Source organism: Chamaea fasciata, unplaced genomic scaffold (assembly GCF_029207755.1).
Source record: "Chamaea fasciata isolate MVZ Bird 193981 ecotype frontalis unplaced genomic scaffold, bChaFas1.0.hap1 SCAF_6, whole genome shotgun sequence".
In the NCBI taxonomy this organism is placed as follows: domain Eukaryota; kingdom Metazoa; phylum Chordata; class Aves; order Passeriformes; family Sylviidae; genus Chamaea; species Chamaea fasciata.
The window spans coordinates 32380613-32408440 of NW_027094091.1; the positions used below are offsets into that span (position 1 = coordinate 32380613).

General features: G+C 39.8%; 2 protein-coding genes, 1 long non-coding RNA gene and 1 pseudogene across 8 annotated transcripts in view; 3 read left to right on the top strand and 1 right to left on the bottom strand.

Moving 5' to 3' along the window:
- The window catches only part of LOC136291153 (uncharacterized), a 32539-nt gene extending 12491 nt beyond the window's left edge, over nucleotides 1-20048 (top strand). For both annotated transcript variants that reach the window (XR_010721436.1, XR_010721435.1), the window contains exons 2-4: nucleotides 14361-14454; nucleotides 15593-15652; nucleotides 19861-20048. This is a non-coding gene — a long non-coding RNA (uncharacterized lncRNA). The remainder of the gene's footprint in view (nucleotides 1-14360; nucleotides 14455-15592; nucleotides 15653-19860) is intronic.
- LOC136290620 (claudin-22-like) lies at nucleotides 5673-6326 on the top strand. Its single transcript, XM_066184979.1, has one exon. The coding sequence runs from the start codon at nucleotides 5673-5675 to the stop codon at nucleotides 6324-6326; it is 654 nt and encodes a 217-aa protein (XP_066041076.1).
- LOC136290468 (claudin-22-like) lies at nucleotides 7485-8011 on the top strand (annotated as a pseudogene).
- Nucleotides 8956-27828, bottom strand: part of WWC2 (WW and C2 domain containing 2) — a 96090-nt gene continuing 77217 nt past the window's right edge. For all 5 annotated transcript variants that reach the window (XM_066185927.1, XM_066185923.1, XM_066185925.1 and 2 more), the window contains 8 exons: nucleotides 27366-27536; nucleotides 26470-26582; nucleotides 25272-25464; nucleotides 23138-23302; nucleotides 20565-20657; nucleotides 19196-19438; nucleotides 13614-13741; nucleotides 8956-11662 (listed from right to left, as the gene is read on the bottom strand). In XM_066185927.1, the coding sequence (XP_066042024.1) occupies nucleotides 11596-11662; nucleotides 13614-13741; nucleotides 19196-19438; nucleotides 20565-20657; nucleotides 23138-23302; nucleotides 25272-25464; nucleotides 26470-26582; nucleotides 27366-27536 (1173 nt within the window). In that variant the 3' untranslated portion in view covers nucleotides 8956-11595. The remainder of the gene's footprint in view (nucleotides 11663-13613; nucleotides 13742-19195; nucleotides 19439-20564; nucleotides 20658-23137; nucleotides 23303-25271; nucleotides 25465-26469; nucleotides 26583-27365; nucleotides 27537-27828) is intronic.

Below are 27828 nucleotides of genomic sequence, written 5' to 3' on the forward strand. Positions count from 1 at the left end.
CAATCACTGCTCAAGTGACGTGAGTTTTCATAGTGACAGTAATCTCCTGTATTGACAGTATATCAAAAATAATTCCCTGAAGAATAAGGCTAATTTTCTAAGCCAGTCAACCCTCACTTTGAAGTCTGGATTGGGATGGTGATGGAAAAGTTTTGCAAAGGTTGAAGTACTGGACCTTAAAGCATTCTTTATTCTTCCAGTATAATGATGGCAAATCTACCCTCTCTCATTTCAATGTTTTCAATAAGTCCCTAAAGCAGAAATCAGCAGTTTCATGTTGCTGTGCTTGACTCTTTCAGTGCCTTTCCCTTCTAGATTTTGTGCAAGTACCATTAGTTCTACATGACATCCTATTTCAAGCTTTTGATTGATCTTACAGAAGTGAAACTCTTAGCAAGGTCTTTCAATCACAGAAGTACATTTCTTTTGCATGTGTAACAGGCTCTCGCTAAAGCTGCTTAATGAATTACATCCAGTGTTTGAAGAGGGAAGGTATGCAGGCTTGGGCAGTCCCTGCAATACTGAAAAGCAGGGAATATGCCCCTTTGAAATCAAGACTGCGATGGCTGTACCCTTTTCCCAGCTGAGAGGGTTCTGCAGCCCCTTCCTGGCTCTCCTGGAGGTGCTGAGTCCTCGCCTTCTCCTGCAGTGCTCAGCCCAGCTCTGCCTGGCAGTCTCTGTGCTGGGCCTGGCACACTAGCAGTGCGTCTGCAGGGGCTGCACTACTGGGATGTCCTCACTGCCTACACTGGGGGGGTGGGTCAGAAGAGGTGTTGTGGCCTTAGTGATGATTGTCTTTGTCCCTGCTGGACTGTCCCATTCTGCTCGAACTTCTCCACAAAATACTCTGTTGTTTGGGCTTGTGACTTTGCTCTAGCAGTGTCTTAGCATTCACTGGGGGGGCAGTGTCTTCAGATATAATACAGAAACAAATAATGTAGTCTTACAAATCATCACCTCTAAATATTAAGTTTGGTTTGTAGTGAAAGTGTAATGACACTGTGAGCTAACTGTGTGTGTGTTTAAAGTTACTCTCTTTTCCCTCTTCAAGATGGAAATCATCATTATCTTCATAACTGGCATACCCCTCTCCATATTGCCTCTTACTTGCTTTCACAATGGCCTCTAAGTGCCCATAATTAAAGGTTGCTGTTGTGGATTGCACTAGGGTTCAAGAAGAAGTATACCAAGCGCCACTCATACATCGGAGTGGGAAGCACTAGTGGACATTGTATTGCTTTGATTAGCTGAACTTCTCACATGAGCATTACATTTACTCTTCCAGCTCTGTGTGAGGCTGTGTCTAACTTGGTACTGTGATTTCAATGAAGGAAACTAAGAGGAACTCAAACAGAAGAACCACCATAGTAACTTCAGGAATAAATAAATAAAATTTACATTAGTCCACATCATCAGGAGATCAAAAGGTACCTGCTGTCACTCTCTTGTGAAGTTTGACTCTCAGGATTTGGAGACACATAGGTATATACTCAGAGAGAAGTTGACTTCTGTAATGTGATGCTCTCTGAAGCACCCTGAAACCTTAAGCTTTACCAATACAAATAATAATTTTTGTCAAATCTCACTTAAAAACAGACTAGAGTAAGTCAATATGGACAGCAGTATAGGTTGTGTTCTTTGCTTGGTATTTCTGTGGTTTCACTGAAGAGCATATTGGCTATGCAAACCCAAAAGGTGCTCCAGCTTTACAAAGAAATGGATTCATAGTTGGGTAAGGAAATACTAACTCTCATGACTTCCAGTTCAAGCAATAAGGTGAAAAGCAAAAGAGTGCCAAGCTGAATTAATTAAATCACTTGTAGTAAGATGCTGAAGACACTACATTGCCAACTTCTGACAGGAGCTGTTTCACTGGCTGTAACTAAGATTCTGCCATAGAAAATCTATACACTAGATAGATCTTATTTCCATCTTTTGCAAATATGTCTGTAAGACGGGAGTTTGAAATTGAGAGACTTGTGAATGATTCATGAAAATACTTGATATTTAAATGAGAAAAAAACATCAGGGAACTCCAGGACTATCTTCAAATTAGCAAAACAACAGCAGTGTCTGGGCAATGCTCTTGGGGACAATCGTACTTCACAGAAGCACACACTTTTTGGACCACTGGAGGAGAATAAACAAGCCTACAACATGAACATGCTTTACAAAAGAACTGAAAGTGTAGGAAAGAGCCAGTCTCATAATTCTGCTTTTGGGGGATTAAATTGCCTAATTACATCCCAAAGTGCTGAACCTGGTATTTCTTTCCACTTATGCTGACCATTAAACATTGGGATAATTGTGTGGGCTGCTGAGCTGTGTAAAGACAACAATTCTCTACTACTCTTTTCAGGGGGAAAAGTGTTAGTATATCTATCTCTGGTCCTGGAGGTTCCCAGAAGAGTTAGTGTAGCTTTTAAAGAGAATATGTATCACTTTCAGTGAGATTCAGAATCCTTATGTTCAGCCTAAAATGGTCTTGTGGGGAGTAAAAATTTAATGCACTTAACAGCATAAAATGATATGCACACTGACCACCCCAGTTCTGCTTTGGTCTAGTCAAAATCAATTTGCAAAATTGTGCTTGGAGCTAGTTTGAATGAATGATGTAATCTCCAACGCTTGAAAAGGATTACTGAACCTGTACGAACTTGTGCTATATTCTTCACAGGCATTATTTTACTGGCATAGGCCTCTGTAGGCTGGTATCCCTGTAGGTTACATACCTTAGACTTTTAAGTCTATGCAGAAAAAGGAATGCTCTAAACCCAGACAAAACTCCCTCTAAATCCATCCTTACCTTCCTTACCTGAACGCACATAGCTCAGTGATTGCTGTACCTTCTCTTCCTTTGCTTCTTGACAAGCCAGTGTTGCACAAGCACAGTGCTTGCTGCAGAGGCTGACAAGGGGAGCAGGGGCAAAGAGAAGGGGCAGAGCTGTCCTGAAGCAGCTCTCTTGTGCCTGGGCCTCCTGCCGCTGGCTGCAGAGGTTCCTGGCAGGCACCTTCCCTGCCCCCTGGCCTGGGAGCCATCTTTCAGTGGCTATCTCTACTGAACCCCCCTGAGATGATCTGTTGTTTCAGGCAGTGCAGATGCTGGCAGATGTTTGTTGTCATGGCAGTGTAACAGTAAATCCTGGGCTTATGTTTCCAATTGCCCTGAGCAGTAGGACAGAAACTGATGGGAGCCCAATTCTAGCCCTTTTGGCTTTGTAGTAACTCTGACATGTCACCTTCTGTGTAGGAACAAGTCCACCAAATACAATTATTCTGAGAACGAGACATTTTTAGGTGTAGAGAAAAGAAGTAACAGCGAGGGGAGGAAAAGTGGGAAAGAAAGACAAGGGAGATAAAGACTAAGGCAGTGACTGACCCAAGAATGTACATAGTTCAGCTGTGATTTTTCATAAGATCACTAAGTTCCAAGTAAAGGCATTTCAGATCTTGGTACTATCCTAATGCCAAGGCAAATGTTACCTTCTCCTCCCCTCCAAAAGAACAAGGATTGCATATGTTATCCAGAATAGTGTAAGGAAGCTTTACTTGCTCCAAGTTAGTGCATTGTTAATAGTAAGTTGCAGAACTTAATTGGCAGATCTTATTAATGCAGCAGTCCCAGTGCTTCTGATGGCTATAATTTAAAGGCTGGTGTACTGTGCCCATTGCAGCCAACATTTGCAAAATGAATGGACTTCACAGTCCTGATATTGTGCTCTCAGACTGCATTGACTGTTGGAATTAAGAGCAGAGAAGAAAATATTAAGTGTTCACAGTCAAGAGAAGCGCAACAGGCTTCTATAATAGTCTTTCAGTAACTGTGATTTTGAAGTCAGATAAGCATGTAGCCCCCGAAGGAGCAGAATCACTCCTAAATTGTGGTTGTTTATCTTAAAAATGATTCAAATGCTGTTATGGAGATTCTCATTGAAAGTCACAAGGATTTCCAGAACTAGCATTCCTGCTCTGAACAGAGAAAGGGGAGACAAACAACACTGCAAATATGACATTACAGTCTGGAGAATGAATGAATGACTGAATGAATGTGGGATTGATCTGTCTTATTGTTCTTATGCCCTGTGGATGGCCAAAGTTACAGGCTAGCTTGCAACACTTTGTTCCCAGTGTTGTCAGTTATATCTATCCTTGGTGATTTCTGGTCTTGTGCATAGAAATTTTTTGATCAAGTGTAAGTTGTTGAACTAATGGGTTGGTACACAAGAAAAAGGGAGATAGATCATCTTTCTGGGTTTTTTTTGTTGGTTCTTCGCAGCTTGTGACAGGAAAAAAAAATGAGGCTTTGAAATTAAGACTTGGTATAAAAATGAGGAAGAAGAGATCATCTCACAGTGACAGTTCTTAATGATACCCTTAATGATACCCATGATAATGATTCAGGATTTTGGAAACCTTCAAAATCAGTGTTACGTTTTCCCATCATATAACCCATTTTGAGCAACTGAGAATTAAAACACAGGGATAAATACATTATCGCATCTAGGAAATGAAATCAAGAAAGACTCTTGAAAACACCTCTGGGTCATATTCATGTGGATGTGTTCACGCTGCTCAGCTCCTTCCCAGACAGGCTGTGCTGTTACATGTGCACAGGGAAACAGCAAACAGATGTTCTCATTCTGACCCTGTAGACAAGCACAAGGTTAGCTGACATGAGAGCAGGAAAAAGCAGGGTTTCCTAATGGGGTAATGGCATAATGGTATCTTGCTTTGATCAGAAAGGTGTACTAGGCATTCCTGACCCTGGGAGCACTGCGTGCCAAATGTTGTTAGATACTATGTGAATATACCCTGTGTGCCATCTGGGACATGGGCTTTAGGAAAGGTGACACTGAGCTGGTGTAAGCTGCTACCATGGTGTTGCTGAAGTCCTGGGGCAGGTAAAGTTTACGCTGGCTGATGATCTGCCTGGATTCATTATGGTGGAGGGGATGTCTAGGATTTCATTTTCCAGGTACTTTGACCATACCCGTCTCCTTTTCCCCTTAAGAGTGAGTCAAAACAAAGCCCATTTAAAAAGAAATGAATGTAGAAAACGTGAAACATAAGGATCTTTTACAAAGTGTCTTTTACAGGGCTGAGGACATAAAACAGGGCAGTGGAAGACAAGCCATTATGTATGTTGAGGAAGCCCAAGAATAAAGATTATAGGCAAACAGTCTACCTTTCTTTACAAGGCCTTGATTTACATCCCTGAAATCTCAAATTTAGCTATTACAATGAAGTCCTGTTGCACACAGAGCTGCCTTTTTATCACCACTTAAAATCTAATTAATCCGTATTGAAGCACAAAGATTTCTGTTGTGTTTTAGGGTGAGGGGTCATAGAGCCCTCTTTGTTCATCCTCAGGCTTGTAATCATCAGGCATTGGGATATAATTTTACCAAGCAAATTGGAAGGTAACAGATCAAATCCTTATCGGAAAGCCTAACTCATGGTTTAGTGAAGTCCTTCGTCCTTTATGTGAAACTTTATATTCGGGAAGAACAAAAAAGTGTTTCAGAGCTCGCAAAGGGTTAATAGCAAGGGCTTATATTTGGGGCAGCAGAGACCTAAAATCATCACAGCTTCCACCATCACTCAAGGTAGCAGTTGGTACAGAACTGCTGGGGAGACCTTTCTCCTCAAGCTTTAAGGACTCTGCTCTTACAATGGCATTGGTCTATCAACCAGTGATGCAATTAAGTGGCATATTGGTCTCTCTGTTGGGATGGGTCCTGTCCTGTCTCACCACCTATCTACCCCAGTGGAAAAACCTTAACTTGGAGCTAAATGAACTGGAGATCTGGACCATGGGACTCTGGCAAGCTTGTGTTGTCCAGGAAGAAGGCGGAATGCAATGCAAGGACTTCGATTCTTTCCTAGCTTTGCCTCCAGAGCTCAGGATTTCTAGGATTTTGATGTTTTTTTCCAATGGCTCAGGGCTTTTAGGCCTCTTGCTCTCAGGATTTGGGTTGGACTGTTTGAAAATTGGTGAAAGACAACAGGAACAAAAGAAACGGTTGTTGCTGTTCGGAGGAATGCTCTTCTGGATATCGGGGATTACAGCTATTGTCCCAGTTTCTTGGGTTGCCCATTCCACAGTCCAGGAATTTTGGGATGAGAACATACCAGATGTTGTTCCCAGGTGGGATTTTGGGGAAGCATTGTTTGTTGGCTGGCTTGCTGGATTTTGTCTTATATTAGGAGGATCCCTACTTAATTGCACAATCTGTTCTACTGAAGTCCATCCGTCTTCAGTCCATTATGCAGTAGCAGAACAGCAGGATCAGTGTCAATGCTTGGAAACGGAAACAAGGCCTTAAAATGGGAGGTTTTAAGCAGTACAGCAATACTGCCCTATCTTTTCCAAACCCTAGTGCAAGCCAGAAGCTTGTTCTGGTTGTAATTCAAAGGACTTGTTGTTATCCAGCTGATTTCCTACATTTATGTCTGTTTTCGCCATAAACTGGTATTGGAAGGTGGTGTGTTTTTTCACCGGTGGAACTGCTTAAAACTGTTTTGCAGCAAACTGCTGAAGTGTTCACAGACTGCACAGAAAAGGTGCTTTTGCTTTCTTAAATGCACTGTAAAATTCTTAAAATGAATATGCATGTTCTCTTACAGCTTGGATTTCAAACAAAATGTGCTTCCTTTTTTATGTAACCAATGAAATAAGCCTCAAAGTTTGACTCCCTGTTGCAATTTTCCATTTGACTGATGCAGTGACATATGAACTTAGAGGAGATTTCCAATCCTAAACGGTCTGAATACCTGCATTGCATAGAATGGTTTTTCTGTGTATTTGGAAATAGTAGGTTTCTGAAATTGTAGGCCGCTTTGCAACTGTCTTTTTATGTGTGGGGGGTGATGGTGGGAGTGCTTAAACCCAGCAAGCTGTGTTTTTCCAGTCTGCCACATTAAACTGCCCATACAAGTTATTCTAAGTGTTTCTGGCACCTGCTTACCTTATGCACCACAAATAGGCTGAGAAATGCTGCTTTAAAAACCAGTGTAGCTATCTTCCTCTGACACAGGTCTTGAGTCATTATGCATCCTCACTCATGTTTGGAACATGTTGCTGTAGATTTGACATTAAACACATGACATGCAACTGCCCCCAAAGCAGACAGCATCGTTTGCTCTAAGTGGAAGTGCATCCATGTGATATTAGAACTTAAAAACAAACTTTGAGATGCCAAATCAGCAAAACTGCTGTAAAGCTTCAGCTGATTGATGGAAAACAAGGTATGTTTTTCTTCAAAAAAACAAACGAAAAATGAGCCCTACCGTGGTCACACCATTCTGCTACTGCTTTACCACACCACTTTCCAGTCCCCCAAACAGTGCACATGGAACCAGGCAACACAAAGCAGGAGGAAGGGGGAAAGTATTTCATGCTTAACTTGTGCTTATGTATGACAGAGTATGACAAATGACTGAACAGTGCCTGCAAAAGTTTGGTGCTTCTGTGACTGCAAACAATCAACTTGGCAAATAGACACAGGGTACTGTTAGCTGGATTTCTGTTGTCTGTGCTAGGAAGGATTTTAACTGGTACCTGTAACTACTTACCAGGCTGGAAAAATCTCAACTTAGACATAAATGCACTAGAGCTTTGGAGCACAAGACTCTGGCAAATGATGTAGGAACAGAGATTCTTATTATTTCCTAGAATTCAAAATTTCCATGATTTTAGTAGCTACATAAAATGGATGAGGAGTTCTGAGCCTTGTGATCTCTGGTCCTGGTTTGGACTGCCTAAAGATGGAGTGCAGAAGACAAAAAAAGCTGTTACTTCTTGGAGGAATACTTCAGATGATGTCTGGAGGCTCTGTCCCTTGCTTACACTGTAATCCAGGAGATTTGGAATGACAGCATCCCAGACATTCTACCCAGATAGGAAATAGGGGATGCACTGTTCAGTGCTTGGTTTGGTGGATTTCTTCTAATTCTAGGGGGATCTCTACTCCTCTCCACAATCTGCTTATCATCTGACCATCACTTATGAGAGCAGTGTGCAATGGCAGATATACAAGATGCCCATCAGCATCTGGAAATTGGAAAAGGAAGACTTTAAAAAGGGCAGGTATCAGGTTTTCCGACTTGTTGCTTGCATTACAGTAAGAGGGAAAGACCTGCTGAACAAACTGGTTACTGTTTACAAGAGGGGGGTGGGATTCCTTCTTACTGAGTAGTTCCTTTAATCACTATTTCCACTTTTAATTACTTGTCATGAATTGATGAGCTATGGCAATCTAAGCCACCACTGTATTTCTCCCAAGTCTGATCAATGGCAAATTTTATTTTTGTGGTATGACTTGGGGGAGTGAGTATAAAATTTTTAATCTCTAGGCCTGCATGGAGACTTGGCCATATTTTAAACAGCAGAACTCCTACTGGGGCTGCTTTAGACGATGTATTTTTTACAAAAGAATATTAGTTAAAGTCTGAAAGAGTTTGTAGCACCTGTTCACCACGCATTACAAAGACCTAATGCAGTTCAACGAATGAAGTTCAATGAATGAACTTGAATGAAGTTTGCTGGGCCTGTATAATTTACAGTAAACTAAATGTTCTCAGACATTATGTAACATAATGCAAGATTCTTTGTGGTGAGAGAGAGAATATTACCACCTCCATCCCTGCCCAATCTCTCTCTCCAAGGAAAGCTAGCATTTCTGGGCAATGATGAGCTGTTGGCTGGAGGAGACTCAACTGAGTTCATTGCTGGTGCAGTTTTTACTTCACGAAAGTGAAGAACTAACTTCAAGTATATGAATTAGTTTCCATATAACTCATCCTTAGAGCTGTCAGTGATTGATGTGAACTTTCTATAAATTGCCATGATTTTACATTGACAAAGTTGTAGCAGCCATCTGTTTCTGCGAAGACCATATAAAGAGATAGAAAAGCAATAAAAGAACTAAATAAAACACTAGTCTGGGAAAGAGCTTTGTTAAAAAAATGTATTTTCCAATCACTGAAACACATGAAAAGTGCAGAGACAAGTTAATCTATGTAATGTACTTGCATACTCTTACAGACAAAATTACAACAGAAACACATTCAGAATATAACCTGATTAAATATTTAGTTCAGTCCTGAGCATTTGATATTTAATACAGTATAAACATAGCAATAGTAAAAAGAAAAATAATCTTAAAATTATTTGATTTGTGTTCTATTACAATTTCTGCTAAACTTTGCTCATTTGGCTAAATATTCTTGTACCAGTAATATTTACATTTTGATATATGCAACTGCAGTGACATTGGTACCTGGCAATAGAACTAATTACATTTGTTATACCCTGCTGTGCAGGATAAATTTCACTTCAAGAGTAATATTTATCACTTCAAACTGATGGGAGTTTATTTGTATGCATTATTGTAGCTTATTCTATTGAGTGTTTCAAGTGTTACACACTGAATTAGTTAAAAAAACCCCAAACTCCAAACCCAGAATTATTAGAAGCCGCCTATAAATATGTTCAACTTTACCAATCTGGAAAATGAAGAGCATGAATACATATAAGTCTCTCATTTTTAAAGGAATTTTGTAAGCTGAAGCCAGCAATACTTAAGTTTTGACTTCACCTTATGCTTATAAATCAGACAATAATACCTTTTTTTTTTTTTTTTGAAAATTATTCAACATTTGAGAAAAACCAGCTAACTGGGCAAGAATTTAAACACCTTGAAGTATTTTTCACAATAGCATCCTTAATAACAAATATTTTTATGGCCAGAACTGAACTATATTAAACAGAACATAAATAAGACTGTAAATAAATAAAAGAAAAATCATAAAGTAGACCTCTAAACATCATTCTACAAACACCTTATATAATCAAATTGAGAAGCTGAAACTGTCAACCTTCATTTCACCTCTACACTAAATAATTCCAGATTTTTTTTTAATTGACCTTTCAAACATGAATGTTATCTCAAACCCAAGACACAAAAAACAAAGGGGGCATTCATAAAGGATGTTTGATCAGTCATCTTGCTCAAAATAGCATGTTTGGCTTTGTATTTCAGTGAACTGATGTATTTGTGCATACGAAAACCCTTGGGTGTTACAGAGGCCTGTCATTACAGAATTGTCACTTTGAATCTAAGACAACTGCTACCACAATGTAGTTATATTGTTTTCATTTGCTCACAAAGTAATTATAGCATTTCTGAAAGGTGAAGTCCATGCAATGTGGCTTGTTGCTTGAGGAAGAAAACTGTAGCCAGTGAATGAAATACATCTGAGTGCAACATACTAAGTAGAAAATGAATTTTTTCTGTTCTCTGCAATATCCATCTACTTACACAGCACCCACAGAAGATGACCCTAGCTGCTTTACCAAGATGGGACTGCTTCAACACCTACATCCAATGTTCTGAACTTCTAACAGAAGGCATTCAAGTTGCCTTCTGATGAAGCAGCCTGCTAGGAAGAAGCACGTAAGACATTTGAAACAAGCCATTCACATCTATTCATTAAACCTGTGCATCCCCAACTGCATACAGGATCAGTTGTATATTTTAAAAATTGGTATTTCTTGTACTGAAATTTGTGCAGACTTCTAGTAAGGAGCTCCTCTTTTTCAGAAAGGGTTTACCTTACCAACAGGACTTCTGATATCTGAGTTTTACCATGTGAGAGATTTTTTTCTGGTATAAATACTTTAATGAAGCATCTTCAGATCTGTAAACCTAGCACAACACAAATCTGTATTCCTAGCTGGCAATCAGACAGCCCCCTAGGACAAATGATTAACAGAAAAAACTCTGTTTTAAGAGCATAGTGGGCATAACTATTTCAATTTCAGTGTTGGTATTTTGAATTTGATTCATCTGTTCAGAAAGCAGCTGCCCCGTTTGGTAGTCTTAAAGTAAGTTTTTAGGGTTACTTGTCTGCCTTGCCTTTCTCACTCTCCCGCAGATGCAAGAAACCTTTTAGTGCAGGTTAAAGTACTGTACATTCACAAAACTAAACTCTGAACTCCGTATCTTTCTACAAAGTATTAAAAAACAAAACCAGAAGAAATTTACTTTCAGAAACAAAATTACATCGTGGATGATGAATCTAATCAGCAGCTGTTGTGAGGCAGCCTGGATGTTTTGGAAAGGAGCTTATGCTTGTGGTTAACTTTAAACTATAAAAGTTACACTCTTGTACAAAAGTACTGCATGGCAGAACAGCCATTTTCACAGTCTGCTCACATGAAAATAGTGAAAAGATAAACACTGTCTGTTGAACATAATTTTTCTCAACACAGTGCAGTTCAACAGGATAGATGCTTAGAACAGCCTTTGTTCCTTCGTTCCATCTTTACAAAATAAAAACACAGACGCAATACACACAAACTGTACAAAATCAGCATCAGTATACCAAAATTAATCTACTTTGGTTTTCTGTTTGTTGGGGTTTTTTTTGCCATTTTTTAAGCTTACAACAATTCAGTTTACTGTATTTTACAAATCAACATATCAATAGTGAATGTAAAATAGAAGATCTTTGAAAGCACATCACTGGAACTACAAAGCTCATCTGAAAAGAGATGAACAAGTAGAAAAACACTTCAATGAAAATGCATAATTATACATCATCAGCTGGAAGAGCTGGTATACTGATCTTTGCTCTTGTGAAGTATGCTATTTTCTCCCTGAAATTAGAAAAGAAAACAAGGGATTTTTTTTTACCATTTGCGGCATGGCTCTAATGTCATCTGCTGTAGAGTTGCTAATATTAGAGCATAGTTCTGTAAAACATAGGTTTGGAAAATACGCAAAAAAACTTATTTACAACAAATGCGGCATTTTGACACAATTACCTTCTTATGCAGATTTATGTAAAAAGCAGTTCCAATTTTGAAAGAGAAGAAATACCAGTATTTCATTAATAACTGCAGTGATAAGACTGAAATATTGTTCCAGTCACTGAATTTCCAATGATGGTATTTTCAGTAGGGGGATGAGAAGGCAAAATAAATCATTTTATCCTGACATAGGAAAAGGGCAAGGGGGGAATACTCATGTCTGGGCAAGACTCAGAGAAGCAGAATTGTCAACCCATTCTCCAGTTGCTGCCCCTGTGCTGTTACCATTTCTGTCACCTACAAACTGAGACATTATTGAAGCATAACAAGTTTACACAGGCTTGCCTAGCAGCAGGCTAGAAAGCAGAAGAGGAGTATTGGGGGCTTAAAAATAAAAGTTCAGAAGAGTCATTCTTCTTGAGAGCTTTAAAAATGTCCCTCTGTGATTAGTCTGAGGCCACAGCACTGTAACAAGTCCAACTAGCAGGGCATGTACAATTCAGCCTCCAGAGGTAAGTATTTATCCAGAAGACTAAACCATGTTTTCCATTGGTGAAGCTTGAGTTCCCATGAAAAACAGTAGCTCAGAGCAAAATCAACCTAAACTGGCTTACTCTTCCTAGTTGTGTGGTGACTAGAAAATAAAAGAAAATGAAGCTTTTTGATACCCTTCTTGCAGGGGAATAGGGTTTTAGGCACTATTACACATTCCTGTAGATTTAGGCAGTAGTCTGTCTGTGATGACTGTTAAATGACCAGCACCAACCAAAACCCTTTCTCAAGACGTGCACAAAAAAGTGAAATCTTCAGGATGCTCTGCATTACAAACTGAAGATCAATAACTCAGCTGTAACACATCTTAGCTGAGGAACCCCTTTCCTCTCTCTTGCTTTAATTCTGCATCACTTACAGCTGTGGTTTGCAATACATGCTGCCTCACTTGCTTATGGATAACTCCAACTGCTCACAAAAGATGGTTAAAAAAAAAGTCTCACATTTATTAGTAGCTGATTTAAATTTCCTATAAAGGAATCCAAAGTTCAAACTTTAAAACGTGTAGTAACTGATGAAACAAAACAAATTAACTTGCAGTACTGTCTATGTGCAAGAGCAAGCGCTGTATTTTTCAGTCAATAGATGTATATTTATTTTTATACAGAAGTGTCTCCGGGCTGCAAGCCCTGCCACTTACTGGCCAGTCTTTTAGGAATTTAGAATTAAGGTTTAAGATAAATAGTGTTCATTCTGGCTTATGCTAAGCAAGAACACTTCATTAATTGCTTCAACTAATTGGTTGCTTCACAACCAAAAGAAAAAGGGAAACAAAACAGAGGAGGGATTCAAGATCTTTCAATAGCAAGTCTCCAGCTAGGCACAAGTAGTGGTTAATGAGTTTCCTGATGAGCTGTATCCTGTCCTACTTCTCCTTGAGTGGCGATTAGTTTCAGGCCCTTGCCATCACTGTAAGAGCTCCCATGACTTAAAGCCCACTGTCAACCTGCTGTGGGTGAGGTGAGCTCCAGCAAGAGCCACACACATGCCTGTCTGCAGCAGATGTCCAACAGGGGTCTGACACTCAGCTTCCTCACCACCCTCTGAACTGCCACGTGAGCAGGTCACCGAGGCTTGGCCCTCTGAAACTCCACCTTAGAGACATGTTAGAAATTCTCTGATGTTTCTGGCAAGTCAAAGCCATATGGACTTTTTCCTAATACTACAAAGCATGTCTGATTATACCTAGAAACAGTTGGTGTTACTTCACTACATTAAAAAGCGTGAAAAGCAGAACAGGCCATACCTGAATGACTGCACTTGCAGCGGCACTTTCTGGCTCTGCTCCCGTAGCCGGCACACATCCTTAGAAGCTTTCCGCATCAATTTCTCAGCACTTAAACCTTGTTTCTGCTCTTCTTTTGACTGTTCAGCCTGTATCAAGAAAAACAACTGTATTTTGCTGATAATGAACTCATTTTAAAGAAGTGTGAGATGCCTCTGTGTCAAGCAAAACACTTGGTAGTGTCAGGTTTACTGTTGGGCTCAATTATATTAAAAGTCTTTTCCAGCCTAAATGAATCTATGATAATTTCTATATAAAAGGTCAGCAAGATAAAAGACTGACATCACAAGCCTAAGCCATGGCCACAAAATAAGCTAATGGGGCTTTTCCTAAAAAAATAAATAGAGCAAATTCCATGCCATCACAGGTGGCTACTCGGTTTTGTAAATGCTAGTATTTCTTAGGGCTGTAGTTAGACAATACCTAAATTTGTATGAACACATGTTGTCTATCCAAGTATCTTTTTAGAACTATGAGCCACTGATTCTCTTCCCATATACAATACTTTTATTTCTTGATGAAACCTCTCAGGAAATATGCCTATACCCACTCTAAAGTGACAGACAGAAAAAAGTAGGGAAGGTGTGCTCTCAAAATCCACCTTCAGGTTTTGTTGACCATGTTAGCAAGGAACATGAACTTTTGTGCCTTTATTCATGACATAGCACCTATTTTGCACGAGACTCACTCCTTTAATTTGCATTGTAGAGGTGTAAAAGCCAAGGCAAGTGAACAGAACACCAGTGGTAACAAGAGATCAAAGGTCTTCTGTGAACAGTGCTGAGCAGCTACAAACCCCACAGTAAGTTACTGAATTTCTGTACCTCAGTATTGCTGGCTCTATTACTTAGGTCTTTACTAAGCATCAACAGGACAGCTGCAGCTCTGCCATCCACCATTTCAGCAACAAGACTGCTATTAATAGCTGTGCTTTGGCTTTAAAAACTTTATCAAGGATTTCTGAATATCCAATAATTTGAACAGAAACTCCTTTTAGGTGGGCAGTCACCTGAACTTCTTAGATAAATGACCCCTGTTCATACCCAGGTGAGTTCTGTAACAAATGCATTGTCGCCCACATCACATGTGGGGTGCATGGTGCGAGCAGTTTTTATTTCTAGGCTGTAGAGGCTGTCAGACAAATGTTATTTATTGCATTTTGAATTTTGTCAGCTACCAAAATTCAATAGAAGCAGTTCACATTCTTAAACTACTATAAAGTTGTAGAGAGTTTAATTTTTGATTTTTTAGAGTTTTGAAAATGCTGCTCATTACCTCAAATTAAAATACATTTGCAAGCCTGAAACAGCAATCCTCAAAGCTAGTTTGTGACTTGGAAGTTCACATCCCAGTTCTGAATTCAACCCAGTAGACTCCTAAACAACAAAACCAGCTAATTCAAAAGAGCTAGTCCATACTATGAGTTTCATACTGGGTAGTTATAAGAAAGCTGCTCACAGCAGGATAGTGGTACCCTCTGTCTGTTGAAACACACTCTGGTTTCTGTATGAAAATATTTTACATGAAAGAGCATCACCCTTTCAAAAACTCGCTCAAAATCCAGGCAGCTTGTACTGCTGTTAACTTCTTCAATCCCCAACTCCAAAATAGCTGTGATTTTTGAATGAAGTTAATCTATAAATATTGTTTTCTTTATTAGTTAGTGAACATAAATTTGCAATCTACAACTGATAATGTTTTAATTAATCTTACATATGTCACTGGCCATATGTTTTACCAACTCCCCTAATTAATATTTATCATTAAAGCACTAAACATACATTATTTCAAAATTTTCTAATTTTATCCTTTCCCTAACTATACATGAGATTCTTGTGATTACTTTCTAGGCATTTCAGGTTTAAGAGCATAGATGACTTGTTTTCCTACTCTATTACCATGTATCCCTTTTTCAATTTTGAATCCATTTATTTTTTCAGGACGCTCTAAGAGAAACCTGGATTTCAGCCCAATGTCTCTAGGAATATGCATATGAGAAGGTATGTACATGACCAGGCTTATATTTACATCATGTTTCTTCAGTGCTTTATACAAAATACAGAAAATGACACTAACACAATGGCCATACATTCACTAAGTCCCAATATCTGGCATATTTTGTGGTGACGTAGCCCCCCACCCTGGCAACACTATGATCTCAGATTCTTTAAGCGACCTTAAAACATTCATTCACGACACTTATGTCGCAAATATAAGTGTCAGATAGGAATGTCTGTATCTGGGCTTAGCTTAAGTTTAAGGTAGTTTAAGATGACAAAGAAGAAACACTACCAAAATTAGAGCTGAAACATTATTTCCTGTCTTGTTCTTCTGTGGGTTTTGCATAGAAAAAACTGAATCCAAAGAAAAACTAACTGTGCTAAACACCAAATCACTGCGACAAGGACATACTTATTGGTATAAATGACATAATTACATATTATCTCAACATAAATGATGTACTAAAAAGAAATAAAGAATATATTTACAGAAATCTTTTTTGGATATAAACAGCAGTAGTACTTCAGAGTGTCTGAAAACTTACTCATTTGAGGATTTAAGACCCAAACTTTGAAATACTGCGTGATTTCTCACAAACATCCCATCTAAATGAGAAAATGCTTCTGGTGCACAGAATGATCCCTGTTTTCTGATCTGCAGGTATTAGTGGGCATTACATACTTGCTGCACTTAGGAAGGTGTGGAAGGAATGGGAGGGGAGGCATGGGGTCCATGGATTTGGCTTCAAGCAGAGTAACTGCGTGCTAGCAAGCAGCCACTGATTTTCAACACCCCCCACATCTGTGGTTTCATTTTTCACTTGAGACTCTCTCAATTTCTCTGGCATTTCCAGCTGCTGCATTAGTCTGTGCCATTATAATGCCTGCAGGATCTGAGAAATAATCTATGACAATGTTCTCTAGGCTGCTGTGTTTTGCTTACCCAAGGGGAAACACTGACAACATAGTACAGTGCTCTCAGGGTTGTTTTGCTCTGCAAGGGAAGGCTGCAATGATTTTAAGGGTAGAAACACTTCTAGAAACTTTGTAAGCACTCTTCAAAGAGGTGGACTGACTGTGATCATTGTTTTGACTTTTACCTTGGGAAGGAGGACTCAAATGCTGTGCTACTGCCTGCATATATTTTAGGAATGTGTATTATTACCCTTATTCCTCACCAGAGTGTGTGTAATGGTGTTGATCGCTGACACCAGCCATACAAAATGTGACAAACCTATCTCCTGCCTTGGAAGAGTCAGCTGAAATAAAGCACAAATCCAAAGGATTCATAATATGAAATGTTGCAGAGGCATACTCTGTTCTAGAGAGAATAGCTTTAGAATGGGAGTAGTTTTAAATTAAACACTCAGAAATTATGATTTCTATCCTGAATCCAGCATTAGATATAAACCATCTACTTCTACATAAATTTAGCTATGCTTCTTTCCTTTAAACTACTATTTTTATGGGTAAAAGTTTAGATCGAATTCACATAATGAATTCACATGGTAAAAACCAACATAGTTACACTAAGGTTAAACTCTACACTATCTTTGCCCAACGTTTTTCAAAACACTTACCAATGTTCACCCTAAACTCTGCTAGTGTTTTATAGTCATTTTAGTACTCCACTAACTATAGCCAACAGCAGATGCCAAAAGAGGGACAAGAAGACACAACAGGACATAAATGTAGAATTGGGAGAGCATGCTGGGAAAAAGTTTTATTTCCTAATGTATCAGTCAAGGACTTATTGAAATATGTGGTGTCATTACATGCATTTTTCTACCAAGAATTTAGAAAATCAATAAATTCATAATTTTTGAACCAATGAAAACTTGCAGCACTCAATGTTTCATTGAAAACATTTGTACAGTTTCTGAATGTCACGCTATGTTTGCTTGCATTTAACCTGCCATCTGTTCAATTTTCTACTTCTTGGAGAATACAAGACCATGATTAATTGCTCTCTTCCACCTCACTCATGGTTGTATGGACTTCAGTTGTAGCTACTTAGCTGTTCCTAACATGGAAGTTGTTCCCTCCCTTGACTATCCTTGTTGACCCTCTGTAGTTTTATCATCCACTTTGAAAAGGGAAATCAAAAATGAACTATGTTTATAGCACAGGCATAATATTATTTAGATCTTAAAGCAATGATATGTTTTGTTCCAAGTATTTTTCTTAGCAATTCCTGTCTTACTTGCTTTTTGACATCTGCTGATCCTGTGTTTTTGTCTCTTATATATGGCATATCTCATTCTTAACATTTAATTCAGAGCTCAGCTTTGTAAATGTAAATATTAGGATCATCCTTTCCTCTTCTACTCAAGGCTATTTACTGACATTTAGCTTTAAAAAAAACCCAAAAAACAAAACCAATAACTATTGCTTATGTATGAGAAGGGCCTCTGCACTTTGTTAAAACTTCCCATTTTTACTACTCTGAATAACCTGGTGTATCAAAACACTAGTCTCAATCATCCATAAAGAGCTAAGGAGCACAGATCCCTCCTGGCTGTCACTCACAGCCTCCCCTCACTGAAAACTGATGTACATTGACTGACTTGGATGGGAAGGGGGCTCCCTACAGAAGGTGTCTACTCCAACCTCCTGCTCACAGTAGGTGATGCCAGAGCTGAGTAGTCAGGGTCTTGACCAGTTAGGTTTAGAATGACTCCAACTATGCAGGTTGGGTGGGTTTGTTTTGCTTTTTTTACTTGGTTAGGTTTTTAACTCCTCCAACAACCTCTCCAGGGCCCTATTCCAGATGATGATCTCCCTAACTATTTAAAACACCAGACAACCTCCCAAAAACATAATAGAAACCCCACAACATCTAACTTATTAATGTATCTTGTTGGAATTTTCCATATCCCAACTTCTCACTGTTGCATCTCATTCTTCTATCCTGTTTCTTGTCTTTTGATCATGTGGGGGTATCCTACTACCTCATGGCAGTGCATATATACTAGAAACATTCAAGAGACCATTAAGTAGAGAACAGAATTTGGTTTTCCTTTGCCAAAACTAGAACAAGTATGTCCTGCATGAAGAAATAAGCCACTGCCTTTTCCCCATGCCCCTACCACTCTAAGCAGTGGTAATTGCTCCTTCTATCTGTTACTCTTCTACGAGAATCTTTTGGCTACGAGTTCTGTGCAGACTGCAAAGCAGTCAGTGCTGAGGGACAGAAAGCATGTGCAAGTCTGGAAAAACATGGCTGGGATGTGAGAATTCTAAACCAGCTTTTAAGTGAACGCTATTTTACTACACCAACCATAACTATTACTCTAAACAATAGAGTTTCTAATGTGATTTATTGAAGTATTTAGAGGGCACTAGGAAAATGTTACCTCAAATTCTACGTTTAATGTTGTAGTATTGATCAGTAAAGAAACAGTTTACACTATGTAATTCAGAGATGTAATTAGTCAAATGTGAGCTTCTGTAAAAATCTTTTAACATCATTGACCAAAATCGTTAACAAATTAGCAAAGGTCGGGGCATATTTACTCACACGCATGTGAATGCTGCTCATACCTGTTTTTCAGCCTGTTTCAAGAGTTTCTGGAAACGTTCATCCTCTAGCACACACAGAGGAAGGTCTGCCTCTCCTCTACCTTTCATTTCCTCGAGCTTTTGTTTGAGGTCCCTCAAGGCCTGGAGCTCGTCGTTCAGACGGTTCTGTCTTGTGCGTGACGCCTGGAGGTCCAGCTCCAAGTCCAGGGAGGTGCGTCCAGGGCACTCCTGCGCGGCTCTTCGCAGGATTGGCTGGCAAACAGGCTGAGTCGTTTGGGAGACAGAACAGTAAAGATTAATACCTAGAGAGGCTGGTGGAGAGTTTGACAAACTGCAGGCAGAAAAGCTCAAATATTTTGGGAGAAGAGGGGTTTACCAGTCATTTCTTCTGAAGTCAAAGAATTCACCTATCCTGGAATTTTTTATTAGTCACTAGCTAAAAATAAATGCTCCAACCAAGTGCACAATGATATATTTACAGGTTAAAAAGAAAAAACCCATTCTGATCCCTGGGATGACACTGCTGGGAGGCACAACACAACACAGAACTCCCCACAGATTTCAACCGCATTATTTATTTTTGTAAATATTTGCTTTTTCATGGCCTAACTAAACACATAATGTTACAAATTCTGTGAACATGCACTTCTTCAGCTTATTTCACATTATTTTCTGTCCTTTCACAGTTCAGTGTCTTTTCACATGAGGAGCATGTCCAGCAGGAGAAGCCATCTCAGACTATTCAGTATCCCAGACTTTTCTTTCTTATGCAGAATGTATCCTGCTACTTGGTAACAAGGCTTCCAAAGGACTATTTTTCTAGTTACAATTAAAATGAAAATATAACTCTAAATTCATGTAAGAATGAATTTCATGCAAGAGAATCTTACTCTCTTGTTCTTCAGTCCTTTTGCTACTTGAATACTTTGGTGGAGAGTAAATTCCCTTTAAAAGGACATCTAAATCCTCGAAATCTTAACCAAAATTTGCTCAAGATGTACGTTGCTGGTGTTGACTTATGTGCAGCATAGGCCACCTTGTGTCACTTCATAATATTCATGTTCTTTAACCCAGATCCCTTTGACAGTAAGTCAAGTTCAACAATAAGCTCAAATTCAACAAGAAATACCACGAAGCTGAGCATCAGTGTCATGCTGCTGGCTTCAGCCATGACTAAAACAACACAGGCTTTGTTAGAGGGGAGATGACATTGGACTGAGACCGCTATGTTGGTATTTCAACATGAAACTACAGGACAGAATTGTGGTACTTCTGTTGCTTTCGCTAAAATCCCTGAAATAAAGTGTATCCTTTATGTCATTTGGTATTCCCAGTGTCCCCATACTTCATCTTGTCCAGGTAAACCATGTCCAGGTAACATAGCACTTACTCGTTTAACTCTCAGGCTCCGTCGTTCTGTGGCGTTTCTCACAAAGAGAGACTTCTTGGCTAGGGTGGAGCTGTCACTGTCGCTGCGATTCAACTGCCAAAATGTACATAACAAATGGATATAAAGCACCTTCATCTGCATATACACCTGCACTGGTAGAACCAGTCAGGGAACCTCAGCGTTTATATATGTGCAGGTCATATTCTTGGAACAAAGTTAACAAGTTTGCAACTCGAATAAGCATCTACTCTAAAATTATAATCCTACACCACGACACCATTGATCAGACTGAATGAATAGTAAGACTCTTTAGGAATGCAAGGAAGGTTATGATGTACTGACAAATGATTGTCTGGCTGCAGATACAAATTATGGATTTCACTTACCTGGGGCAGGCTTTTAACAAATTTACTACAGGGAAGGTAAATTACTGTAGACATGCACCTGTCCAACAAGCAGTGTTTTTGTATTGTTATTAATTGTAACAAGCAAAGGTGTGCCTACAGCTTCCTTCCGAAGGACTTCCTGCTTCTTAAAATTATGTGCCACAGCTAGGCAGTAGCTTCTTCATAACTTTAACATTATTTCATACACATCGGTGCAGAATGACTGTTAGGTGCATCAGCATCAACAGGTGGTCAGAAGGATCTCTCTGCAGAATATGTATTTCACCTCTTCAGGAAAGGACAAAAAAAAAGGAAAAATTCTGCTAACATTTCAGTAAGCAAAGCCAGGGCCCTAAAGTGTGCTTACTCAGGGCTGACTGGGAGCTGGGGGTCAGAAATACAACCACTTGCAATACAAAGTACACTTCTTGAGAGACAAATCTGTCTTTTCACCATGAGCCACTACTGGGAGCTCACTCCTTGATACAGAGAGGCGGTCATTATCACTAATGTTCTTTAGGCACTTTTCAAGGGACATTTTCCAAAGCACCAACAGACTTTGGTTCTGTCCATTAGGCCTCAAAGACCTCTGTTTTCTGTAACATCATAGGTGCTCTCTTAAAGCCAAACCATCTCTTCTGATTAGAGAGCAGCTGGCACTTTACCAGAGTGTGTCCAACAGGCACTTTCCTCTCGTAGAGCACCATAATGCAAGGAAGGCTGGATATGCCTGTGGTGCAAGCTGGGGACTGGGGCTGGGGAGACCCCAGCTCTTCAGCCCTCTTTGTGAACTTGGATGCAGCTACAGTGCCCACTCTGGAGCACTCAGCAGTGGGCAACAAGCGTTTCGATATATCTGCAAACATGTTCTTTGCACAGGGTACTTTGCTTCCAGGCAATACCATACGCAATGGGAAACAGAATGGTTTATTAAAGGTAAGGGCTTTTTTGATTCTGGCTCTTGGTAGCAGGTATGTAGCAATGTTCAAAGCTACGAAAGTCCAATACTCTTCCAGATGCAAAAACCTCAGAAGTTTACACTAACAAAACTACTGTAGCAACTAGTTTTACTTCCTGTTGAAGATCTACATAGGCAGCAAGCTATGGTGATATTTTTTCACCAATACTACTAATTTCCATTTAGGAATTAAATTCCAGCACAGGAATTAAGATGAAGGCTAGCTTCTGAATTCAGCCAGTAATCTAGCCAAATTATGTAAAGATTGCTAGAAAATAATCTGCTGTATTTCATTCTGGAGGGTATATGGAATAGTTATTTAAGTACATCGGTATTGACTAAAGATTTATTTTTTTTTAGGCCAATGAGAATCACAGAGAAGTGATGGGTTCTAATGTTCTCAAATGATTAAGGCAAATGCCTCTAACTGAACTAGGGAATTAAGGCATAAGTATTCCTTTTTTTAAAAAGGAACGTACTTGTATGAGTAACCTGTAGAAACTAAAGATCAAAATAAACTGCCTTTTCTAGGGTATCCGTGACTAAAATCTATAGAGCTGGTAGTCCACATTTAAATCTTTAAACACATGATTTTCATAGTTAGTTTAGCAGCAGCAAGACTCCCAATTTAAATCTGTTTTCCCATGCTACCATAGATCTGGAGACTGGAGAACTTAGCTGCCAAAGCTATGTTTAAAACCCAGCCCCGAGGCAGCGCTTGCACATCTTTCAAAGATGCAATTACAGCAGGATTTGGGCTGCCTAGGTTTAAAACCAGTTGAGATACAAAGCAAGATTTAAAACTGATGACTGAGCTCTTTCCACACTGTTACCCTTAAATGGTTGCATTATTAAAATATGGTAATGCAGTGGCATTTTACAGTGAATTCTATTTCATGTTGTAACAAATTGTTTTGCTGCAAGAGTGTGGAGTTGCTGACATGCAGAGAAACAGTTTTTGCAGACAGCCAGCAAAGGCATCTTTGTTATTTCTCTCCAATAGGATGTATTTTTGCCCTAGTAGAGGTGTTTTGCAAGAGTATGCAACTCTGCTGAAAGTCAATTCTACTATGTGTCAGCTCAGATAGGGAAACACTCTAGAGGAAGCACAGGCTCTGCCTCTCACAAGGAAAACTGGTACACGACTCAGTGTCATTAATGCTTCATTCCCAAGAAGTTAAATGACTCTTTGGTTAATAGCTCTTCCTTCCAAGTGTTTTTCCCCTTACCCTGCAGATGTATTGGTTCCGCTCGCCTGGTGAGAAGGTTTGGGAGCGCACGATCATGCTGTTCCTGACAAAGGGGCGCTGTCTGGAGCTCCAGCTGCCTCTGTCCTTGGGCCGGACTGCTGTGTTCTCATTAACTGATTCCTCAGTGTTAGTCTCTTTATCAACCTATGAGAAGGAATTTAGTGTATAAGACTTACTATAATCAGATACATGCCCCCACATAGTTTTTGTGCCTTCAGATTTTATGAGCATTCTCATTACCTTGCAGTGGATGGAAAAAGACCAGCGGCAAAAAAGCACTGTGCATTTACAGAGAAGCTATTCCAAGTAAAGAAATACAAAATTCCCAAGAGGCTTAAGAGAGTGTGGAGAGGCTTTGAAGGTACTCTTTGTAGCCAGTAAAGCCGAAGCTTTTGCAGAAAGGCCTTTGCTGCTTGGCAGATGGTTTGATGCAAACACAGTGCAAGAAATGTTCTGCTTTGCCATTTGCAGACATTATGATTATTGCACATTTATATTTATTTTGTTTGGCATTTGCAGAAGAGCAAGGTTCTGCCATGCCAGTGCCTATGCACACTGAAAAGGGGCAGCTGGGGAAGTTACACTGCCCAGGTCCTTCCAGACATACTGCCGTACATCCCCAAGCCTCAGCAGCAGGGCTGCTTTATGGCAATCTCCAGAGCTTCACCAGCCTTGTGAACCCAGGGAAAAGACCCTGCTGGCTGCTGTCCCTCAGCACAGCCTGCTGCCTACTAGAGTTGTCCCACACATGCTAGAGGGAGCCTCAAGTGCCCCCATCCCTGTGGGTGGCACAGTCTGTGCTTGAGCGCTGCAATCATCCTGGCTGCTAGGCCAGACAAAGCTCTGCAACAGCTGGAACATCCAATATTACTGACGTGCACTGGGGTTTTTTCTTCAGCTTGGGTAATTTAATGAGGTTCATGGTTTTCACAGTGCAGGTGATAAATACAGTGACCTAAATAGCACAACCAGCAACTCTGAGAGGATGTGGCATACAGAGATCTATGCTGTGGCTGGCTCTGCAGTGGAGTCTGATGTCTTTCACTCATTGTCTGGGTCCACCCAGCCCAGGCTTAGCAAAGCACTTGTGTGTGTCTCTAACCTTCACGTGCCATCCTTGCTGTCTCCCCTTGCTGAGTTAGGGCTTTGATCTATATTCACTTGCTACCCAGCAGACTGTCAGTCCTTTTAATACCACAGCCTTAGCTCATTTGGCATCTTGCCACATTAATTGGAAGTTAATTACAGTTTCCAGCAAGTCCACTGAGATGTTAAACTTTTGTATTGTCACAAAGTTGAAGGAAAGAGATGTCACTCTTCTTCTTTTTACCTCTGCTATTTTACAGAACTTGTGGATTTAACATGCAAGAGTGTTTTTATTAAGATGCAGAAAGATTCTAAAAATTTTATTTCTTAGAGTGTGCTACCGCATCAGGGATAAACATTTACTAAAAGTGCTTTCAAGAAAGTGGAATATAATTTAAAAAACAACAGTTACCCAGAACAAGGAACTAGAATTTCCTTTATGTAGTGTGTGGGTACAATAGTGCCCTCAATAGCTCAAAAGCATACACAGTTTTAAAACACATTTTGGAATTTTTTGTTCATTAATCTTTTGTCCGTTCTTCTGCTAAGACAGTTCTTGTACTTCATGCCCAAAAATAAGGGGGAAAAATAAGGAAATCCCTGTGCTGGTTTAAAGATCTTGACCCTTGTCATGTGTTTTTCCCGTTTAGTAGACGAATCAGAAAAAAAGAAAAGGAAAGCATGAAACAGATGTACAAAAATATTTTAAATAGGTACAAGCTGAAGCTACTGAACTACTCTTGTATTTTGAACATTCTCCATATGCAACAAAAAAAGTGAAGATAGAGAGTCTTGGTTAATTGCCCTGGATGGAGAAGTCCTGCTTAGCATGTCTGTCCAATGTCCTCTTCCATAGTTCAGAAGTGACCACACCAATTTTGTTACATGTACATACTGACAAGTGCTACAGCAAAGGCCACATCAAATCGTAAATGCATAGACGCAGCAGACTTCTATATTAATTGCTCAGAAATAGATTTTTAGACACAGTAAGATACTGCAGGAATGTGAATTTTAAGATATTCACCAGTGTTAGAATTACAGCAGCTTGCTGGCTTTCCTGGGCCTCATCACTGTTCTCTCTGTTTTTGTCTTCATTCATTTCTGGTGCATCCATGAGTAACCCCACGTCATCATTACAGTCTCTTTCTACTTCCAGCTTGAGGCCATCTTCCTCTTCATCCACAATTTCATCAGAGGCCTCTGTCAGCATCTCTAGCCTGTATGAACAGAAGTAGCCCAGGCTTATTCTGAAACTGAAAAAGCTCACCAGAGGAAGATACCAGAAAGCCCAGATCTGCACACATGCATGTGTAGGGCATGCGTTTTCCTGACAGGGAAAACAACTATTATCCAAATGCTTCCACTAAGTTGATGTGAAGGCCCATTTCATTGCGGCCTCCAGAAAAATCCAGCAAGCACTACTACAGTTCACCTTCAAGGTTGTTATGACAGCACTGCGCTATATTAAATAGCTGTTATGTTCATAATGTTGAAGGACTTTTGTTATAAATTCATAAAACAAAAAAGCCACCACACCCTTCCCCCCCAATAAAGCATGTATTTTCTTCTACACTGTAGCTAAAAAATTGCACAATAACAGAACTCAAATAGCAATTTAGCAAGAAATCTCTTTCTTGGGAAAGTTCACAATTTTTTCAAAAACTAGATCATCAATGGAAGCACACCCACACTGACTTTGTCAGACAGCAGCTCTCTTTTCAAATCCTACTGCTTGCCTGTTCCAATTAATGCAACTCTAATATTGGATATTTTGCTACACTTCCAGTGGCTTCACAGCCCAAGTGGTTTCACAGGAAGATGTAAATGGACTAGAGGAGCATTGGCAGTAGGAGTTCATAGAGCAGCCAAGACACTGTACACCGAAAAGAACGTGAATGAATTGACCACACAAGAGAACAAGATACTCCAATTCCAGTGGTGGTGAGGCACTGGAACAGGCTGTCCAGAGAAGCTATAGATGTCCTGTCCTTGGAAATGTTCAAGGCCAGGTTGGACGGAGTGTTGAGCAACCTGGTCTAGTGGAAGGTGTCCCTGCCAATGGCAGCAGTATTAGACTGCATGATCTTTAAAGATCCCTATCAACCCATACCATTCTATGACTCTATGATCTCCAAAAGTACAGCCCTTTCATTTATCTAAGAAATGGAAGAATGAGCTGAATCATTCAGGCATGAACAGTGAAGGAGAAAAAGTGTCTTTACCAGTCTTCCTCAGAGGCCCTTTGCTCTTGTTCTTTCTCCTCATCTTCAGCCAGCTCTTGTTCTACTGCTTCCAGCTCAGCAGATGTCCTCTCCAGGAGAGCTGACACAGCATCCTGCTCACAAGGAAAAAGATGAAATCAGAGTTGAATGCTACATAACAGGTAATGTTATGACAACTCTTGGAAGAGCTGCATTACCCCACTACTCTCTGATGTCAGCAGAAACAATGATCCCCAGATGACAAGGTTAAGGGGTTTGAATTGTCAGTGTATAGCACATTGAATGATTACTTTTATACAGAGTAAATCTCAATAAGAAACAATTGGTTTTAAAATGACAATGCAATCAAATATGCTCCTATCATACTTTAATGTCTTTTCTCATCTTCCCTCTCATACTTGTAATGTTCTTAGGTGAAAAAAGGGTTCTCTTCAAAGTTACATTTTCTATGCAGTTCTCTTAAGAAGGGATTAAAGCAGAAAAGCTTATTTATCCAGAAGAGTTAGTATGTTTTGCATAAGCAGCATGTTCAATGCAATGGCTTTGAGCATGCAGATTCAAATAGTTACTAAATAGCAATTTTTAATGTGCACATATTACAATGACACACTTGAGGAAGCTCTTCAATAACATTCTTTCTAAAAAGAAACACAAGGTTTCAAACTGGAAGTGCAATCTTGTATCCAGTAAAAAGCATCTGCCATCTCCCCACTCCTGTCTGAGGCCCCATAAAGGCCTTGCTCACACAGTCACCCGAGACAAAAATGCCTGCAAAACAGAGCCTTGGACCTTCAGAGGAGGGCAGTTTACACATTCAAATGACTACAATGCAACAGCACAACTGGAGTCTCCGGTGTTTTTCTTGCTAACACAGTAATAGCCAACATGCCGCTCACCAAGTCCAGGGAGTCCAATGACTGTGATTTCTTTCTTAACAGAAACATGTATTCATCATTTTGTTCCCTGGCTTTTTTGCCAGGACTCTGCTTGCAAGGCAACAGGTTGTACCACAGAGTGCAGGTCTCATCAGAAAGTGATAAATCTGCCAGGCTGATCTGAGTCCCCGCCTGCACAAAATAGGAAAAGGGAAAAAAAAAATTAAATTTGTTCGGTTTCCTACAAAACGTTCTACTGTACTCATCATGCAAAACAGGCAGCACAAAATTGACATGAACCTTAATTCCCTTTTAAAATGTACAGTTTTCTATTTCCCTCCATTTCCAGATAAAATAGACAAATAGAAGTACATGGAAATGTCCTTCATATTGTCCATTCTGCCATCTCTTTATTTTAGTCTGCAGAAATGTCTCCCCACATGCAGACCTGGCCCCATACCACGGTATTGCACACACCTGCTCT

Bases quoted from the DNA above. Each gene is read 5' to 3' on its own strand.
- LOC136290620 (XM_066184979.1), top strand. From the start codon at position 5,673: ATGGCATTGGTCTATCAACCAGTGATGCAATTAAGTGGCATATTGGTC.